General features: G+C 39.2%; 1 protein-coding gene across 4 annotated transcripts in view; it reads left to right on the top strand.

Annotated features, from left to right (window-relative positions):
* Positions 1-5,529: 5,529 nt before the first annotated feature.
* Prim2 (primase, DNA, polypeptide 2 (58kDa)) overlaps positions 5,530-7,143 on the top strand; it is a 256,592-nt gene continuing 254,978 nt past the window's right edge. For 3 of the 4 annotated variants that reach the window (XM_005406880.1, XM_013505840.1, XM_013505841.1), the window contains exons 1-2: positions 5,530-5,611; positions 6,234-6,393. In XM_005406880.1, the coding sequence (XP_005406937.1) occupies positions 6,243-6,393 (151 nt within the window). In that variant the 5' untranslated portion in view covers positions 5,530-5,611; positions 6,234-6,242. The other variant, XM_005406881.2, reaches the window with a different exon arrangement.

The following is a 7,143-nucleotide window of genomic DNA, read 5'->3' as shown; positions in this document are numbered from 1 at the left end:
TTTCTGGACCAAATCAAAGAATGTTGATATATGGAGAGATAGCTCTTCTTCCTTTCAAAAGAATACTTTCCCTCTAGCTTGCTTGCTCTTTGCTTGCTGATAGGTTAACAAAAGCAATCTGAAGCAGAGGCAGAAACAATGAGAAGCCTTCTTTAGATTTCTTTCCTACCCATCACCCAGAGGTGGGCAGTGGGTTTGGCTGGGGAGTGGGGAGCGAGCAGGGGTTGGCTAAATTCGCATTAGCCTTTATGGGTCAGTTATCCTGTGGAAAAACTTCTTGTTCCTCTGTTTTCCATGGCAAGCAGGGCTGGCAGGACCTAGAATTTCTAGCATGCTCAGTTGGTAAAGAAATTTGCTCCACCCTTGGTTTTTAGAGCAACACACCCTGCACTGGGGAAGAATGAACAATCACTTTGATTTACTGAGCATGGCAACTAAATTGTCAACTGTGGAACACTGTGGGACAGAGGTTCTGGAGCTGCGGAGTCATGGAAAGGCGGACACCCTGCGGGCAGTCTGTCTGTAGGCGGTATTGCCGAGGGTGGGGATTGAATTGAGCAGGGATGATTCATGGAAATTCGCTCAGAAAAGGTATTCTGTGCTATGTCATGGGCTAAACTGGGGAGTCAAGTCATTCTGGAAGGAATGTGTGTGGTGTTTTCAGATGAGGTCTTGAAGCTTTTTAGGTTGGAGTCACATTTGATTCAAACCATCTGTTTAATGTGAAGTTAAACCCAGCACTTTTTTCGTACATCTCTCACAGCATTCATCAATTCCATTGCATAAATATTTGTTGAAGGCACAAGGAGTGCCAAGAATTGGGGTCACAGAAGTGAATGGCACAGTTTTCCATTTTCAAGATTCTTATGGTTTTAGTGCAAATAAGATTGTGTGTATACACGTTTTCTTCTTCATCGTGAAGTCAGTGCTTGTAATTTATAAGGATCTTGGTTGTCAGGTCTGAGCGTTGCACCAACGCGCTCTTATTTATGTAATGAATTCATGAAAGATGTGTGATTTACTGAAAGTGGCTACTGCACTGTGTAATATTATTGTGCATTATTGCTGTGTGATATGTAGATTCAGACTGCAGTTCCTTCTGGTCACAGAAAACAGACTTCACAGCGAGGTAGTGACCAAAAGTGCGGCACTGGAACATAATAAAGATGCTGGAATAGCTGACAGAAACAAGCTATTTTGTTTTCTGAGATTTAAAATAGGCTTTTAATATGATGAAAAGGCAGCTATTATGTGACACAGTAAGATGTTGGTAATGTTAGATGTAACCATTTTTCCACTTTTCTGAGCTGGTCATGAAAATCACACTAGTCACTTCATCTTTTCATTTGCAAGGTACTGTGGTAGGCAATTTAGGGCTCTTTAAGGCAAAAGGGGCTTTCAAAAAAAAGTTTAAAATTACGTATTTTTTTATTTTAAAGAGACAAAGAAAACAATTACAAAATGACAACAATGAAGACAAAAAATACAAAAACAATACAGGATTTCAAAACAAGATGATAGGAATTAACAATGGTTGTTATATTACATATTGTTATCTTCAGTGAACTTGCGCAGATTACCAGATGCAAGAATGCAAGATTGATCAAACAATTAAAGACAATAACAAGTAATAAAAAACACATTAAAAATGATACAGAGCTTCATAAAACAAGATAGTAAGAATTTAGCAATGGCTGTTATATTGCACATTGTTGTCTTCAAACCAGTTGTCCTGATTACCAGATATAAGCATGCAGAATTGGTCAAGAGAAAAGAAAAACAAAACAAAACAAAAACAACAATATAAGCATTAACTGTTCCTTTCAACAAACCAACAGACATCAGCAAAACACTTATCTCAGCTACCCTTGTAGATACATATGTATTTTATCATTTTTTCTTTAATTTTAAAGAGGAAAATATCAAAAACAAAATAACAAAATCATAGGAATTAACAAAACAACAGAAAAACAATGAAAATGATATAGAATTTCAAAACAAGGTGAGAGGAAATCAACAATAGTTGTTATACAGCATATTGTTATCTTCAAAGTAGTTGTCCAGATTACCAGATATAAGCATGCAAGATTGAGCAAAAAAATGTTAAACATTAACTGCTCCTTTCAATAAATCGATAGAAACTAGTATTACAATTATCTTAGCTATCTTGTGTATATAAATATACCTATTTTTTCCCTTCCTTCTTTCTCTTTTCCCTCATCCAAGTTGTTCTTTCCAAATTGAGCCATTGCTTTCCCTTTCACAATATCTATTGTAGTTTTCAGATTTTATTTACTCTTTCAGGTTCTTATACTAGGGAGGCAATACGATGTTTACACGTGTGTCTGATTTATTTCACTTAAGAGTATGGTCTCAAGTTACATCCATTTACCTATAAAAGCCTCTAGGTTATCTTTCTTTATAGCTGAGTAATACTCCATCGTATAAAAATACCACATCTTTTTTATCCATTCCTCAGCTGATGGACATTTGGGTTGTTTCAAAGATTTAGCTATTGCAAATTGTGCTGCTATAAACATGTGTACACATATATCGCTGTGGTATGATGTTTTCAATTCTTCTAGAAAAATACCCAGCAGGGGAATAGCTGGGTTGAATGGGACCTCTAATCCTAGTTTTTTGAGGAATCCCCACCAACAGTGGAGAAGGATTCCTTTTCCCCATAGCCGCTCCAGCATTTGTTATTGGTTGATTTCTTGATGGTAACCATTCTTTCTGGGGTGAGATGAAATCTCAGGGTTGTTTTAATTGGCATTTCTCAAATGACTAATATGCTGAACATTTTTTCATGTATTTATTTATTTGCCATTTGTATTTCTTTATCTGAGAAGTGTGTATTCATCTCAGATGCCCATTTTTGGATTGGGTCTTTGAATTTTGGGGGTCTGACTTTTTAAAATTCTTTACATGTTTTAGACAGGAGTCCTTTGTCTGAGGGACAGTTGGCTAAAATTCTTTCCTAATTCGTGGGTTTTTAGTTTCACCCTGGTGGTGATTTCTTTTGATATGCAAAAACTTTTCAATAAGATGAGATTCCAGTTGTTGAATCTTTGAAGTATTTCCCTGGCAGTTTGGTTTTTGTTTATGAACTCTCTGCCTGCTCCTATGTCTTCAAGATTTCCACCTTCTTTCTCTTCCATTAGCTCCAGTGTTTCTGTTTTAATATTTATATCTCTAAGCCTTTTGGCTTTATTTTGGTGCATGGTGGTAGGCGAGGGTCTAGCTTTAGTCTTCAGCATGTGGAAAGTTAGTTTTTCCAGCACCATTTATTAAAGAGGCTATCTTTCTTCCAGTGTACGTTTGCCCCTTTGTCAAAGATAAGGTGGCTAAGTGTGTTCACGGTTGTGGTTGCATTTTCTAGTCTCTTCCATTGATTTTCAGGTCTGTTTTGACAATACCACATTGATTTTATCACAGTAGCTTTGTAGTATAATTTCAAGTCAAGGATTATGACACCTCCTGCCTTTCCTTTGTTGCCCAGGATTGCTTTTGCTATTCTGGGTCTCTTCTGGTTCCACATGAATTTTAGGAATTTTTTCTCTAGATCTGTGAGGTACACCAATGGTATTTTCTTGAGATGGCACTGAATCTATATAACAATTTTGGGAGTATGCCCATTTTCACAATGTTGATTCTTCCTATCCATGAGCAAGGAATATCTTTCCATTTTCTGAAATCCTCTTCAATCTCTTTTTTCAGGGTACTGTAATTTTCACTGTAAAGATCTTTTACTTCCTTTGTTAGATTGATTCCTAAGTATTTCAATTTTTTGGATGCTATTGTGAAAGGTATGGTTTCCCTAATTTCTTTCCCAGTGTGTTTGTTGTTTGTATATAGGAATCTTATTGTAAAACCATGTATTGATATTATTCTTAACCAGCTGCACTTGGTGATCATGAACCTTTGAAATAGTCTACAAAATTGCGATATATGTGTATTTTTGTGAGATCATTCTCCAAATTATCCAGTGGTTCATATTCCTAAAAGATGAAGACTATCTTTAGAAGGATCTAACTAGAGAAAAAAATGACTTCACATGAGGATGATAGTCTTGGTTGAACAACACAGGTGGCACATGGAGCATTTTCATTGTTAAACCTTGGGCCAGTTTTGCAGAAAATTTCTTTGCTGTGTGATAAACATATATCATACTTTATGTATATGAGTTATCTTTCCTTCCCTTTCCATTTTTCAGTTTGTCTAAGGATTTTTCTCTATTAAGCTGACACAAGTTGTTTGTGTATGCTCCTGTATCAACTTTGATGACGGTAAACTAATTCTCTGAAGTTTTTAGATTCACAATTACGTGTTTTTATAGTCAATTCTCTAATATTTTTTCTTTGTATTTTATTTAAATACTTTCCACATCCACAGAGCTGCTAGTCATGTAAGTTCTTATGGTTTGTGTTCCAGTTCGTTTTTTTTTGACCGCGGGTCACATGTTTTCAGCTGTCTTCTTTGGCCCAGGTCATGTCAGGTATGCATCTGGCACCAGGAGAAAGAAAATAAGGGTAGGCTCTGCTCTCACCAATGGAATTTGGACAGTAAGATGGTTAGCTCAGTGGTTCCTGGGGACAGTCTTCGTAGATCTGAATTTGGCTCTTGTTACTGAACACATGAACTTTCTAGCTTATACTATATATTTTTGGGAATAAAAATTGATATATAAATCGCTTAGGACAAAAGGCAGCAACAGTTTAGTTCACACCCTGTAGGTGCCTTGAAGCTTGACAGCGTTTCAATATATAGTTTGTATTTCTAAAATCTTGAACATTAAAAAAAAAATCTTGAACACATCAAGGTGATTTTCAGGCGCAATAACTTCTTTCACCAGAGCCTCCAACCGCCGTTTTTCTGAGAGAGACACGCCCCCTAGAGGCCACAAGTGAATTTCTCTTGGAGCTCTGGAACTGCAGACAGTGGGGCTCAGGTTCGCAGTTGGACGTGTGGAAAATGAGCCACGCAGCCTTTATCCTCAGCGCTTTCTCGACCCTCACTTCCCTGCGAGCCTGAGGTCTCCTAGTCCTATTGTTTCTGCGAGTGCGCGCTCCCGTTCTGAGATACTGTAAGAACACTGCGCTCGCTGGGCCAGCACTGTGTGGAAGCCAGCCCCATGGGGCTTGCACCCGAAAGAAGAAACAAAAGATTTTATCCAGCGTAGAGCAGCAACTAATGATTCCTCTCAGCTTCTGTTTTCTCATCTGCAAAATGATGAGACCTCCCTTGTAGGGTCGCTGACATTCGGCGAAGGGAAAGTCCCTAAGAGGGGGCCTGCTCTTCCACGTTCCTGCTGCGAAGGGAGGCTGAGTGTGGACCGTGCCCAGGGCCGGGGCCTCGGCGCGGGCCCAAAACAAAAACAAGCCCCCACCCCATACAAAACTTTTTAAGTAAGCAAAGCAGTTGAAAACTCCCTCAGTCCGTAGGCGCGCTCCTCTGAGCATGCGCGGAGCCGCGCGGGATGGGCGGGACGTCCGGGGGCGGGCCTTATGGCTCTTCTATCACTTCCGCTTCCGGTCCTAAATGAAATCTCCCGCCACCGGAGCAAAGAGGCTGTCAGCTTCAGTGTTTTCGCGCGTTGGGGTGTTCGCAGGTAAAGAAACTCGCGAAATGACTTAGGACGGAGAGCAAACCTGGTATTGAGGCTTGCAAAGTCACTTTCCCGGCAGTGGGAGCAAGTTTCCTGGAGGGGCAGGGTTGTAGGTGGGTGAGGGAGAGAACCTTCCACCTTGGGGGATTTGAGGGGTTCAGGGTGGGGGCTTTTAAAAGCTTTTGTGGTCGGTTCCCAAAATTAGTTTCAAGTGACTGGACTCAAAAGACATTCTGCTTCCCAGGTCATCGGATAGAAGGTAACAGTCCATTAAATCTCTCATCTAGCCAGATTTTGGAATGGCACCCCTAGAAAACCCCATCTTAACTCTTAGGCATCATAGCGATCTAAGGACGGTGACAAACAGGCCCGCAGTGAGCAGAGCATCACCTGACTCATTTTGTAAAAGGTTAGGACCATCCATAAACCCTCTGCGTCACCCCTTACAGAATTATAACAGGTATATTGTAGAAAGTCTGGAAAATACAGAAGCACGTCACCCAGGAATCACCACTTTGAACGTTTTGTGCATGCTTTCAACTTCAGTATGTTTTTTTCTGTGTGTGTGGGTTCACTTTTTTTTTTTTTTTTTTTTCTCCAACTTTTCTTATGCTTCCTTTCAAAGGTGACCAAGATGCAGTTTTCTGGAAGGAGGAGGAATCTGAGGTTGGCCGGAGACCAGAAGAGTGCTTGTTACCCGCATAGCCTTCAGTTTTACCTGGAGCCACCTTCTGAAAACATTTCTCTGATAGAGTTTGAGAACTTGGCTATTGATAGACTTAAATGTAAGTGACATTTAAATTAGAATACATAAGTGCTTGAGAAGCTCAGTTATAATTTGTGAGAGTGAATGAAGACCTTCTTTCAGCAATCCATTCACCAAATATTTATTGTTTGTTGGTGAGCGTTTGCTATTCATTCATTAGAAAACATATGTATTGAAGGCTGTTGTACTGTAAATGGCTGAGAGAGAATGCAAATCATATCTTTGTTCTAGTACCTGCAGAGAGACATCTAAAATAATAGTCATAAGTATTTTTACTGCTTTAATTGAAGTAAATAGTAGTGCTGTACAAGCATAGAAGTGGGAGTAACTGACTTAGTCTGATTGAGCAAGGCTTCTTGGAGAAGTCAAAATGTGATGTGGTCCTTGAAGGATGAGTAGAAAACTTCAGCAGAGAAGTGAAAGTTTTTTCAAGCTGACACATGCTAATACAAAAGTTTGGAGGTGTGAAAGATTGTCTTGCTTGAGGGCCTGGTGATAAGTTCAGGATGGATAGTGAAGTATGGATAACTAAGGACATTTTGTGCCATGCTTATGGCATAGGATTGGGTTGTCCCAGGGATCTGGCCGCTATACTGGGACCCTGTTTCCTCTTTTTTTTTTTTATTTTAAAGAATAAAAGAAGGATAACATAATAATAGGGGGGACTTAGCAAATTACAGACAAAATGGTAGGAAATTATCAATGGTTATCGTTTTATGTATTATTATCTACAAAATAGTTTCTCAGGAAAACAAATAGACAAATAATA

The sequence above is a fragment of the Chinchilla lanigera genome, unplaced genomic scaffold (genome assembly GCF_000276665.1).
Source record: "Chinchilla lanigera isolate Chin_1 unplaced genomic scaffold, ChiLan1.0 scaffold00101, whole genome shotgun sequence".
Taxonomy (NCBI): Eukaryota; Metazoa; Chordata; class Mammalia; order Rodentia; family Chinchillidae; genus Chinchilla; species Chinchilla lanigera.
The sequence above is the reverse complement of the archived record's forward strand: the minus strand, read 5'-3'. Positions and strand labels throughout refer to the sequence as shown.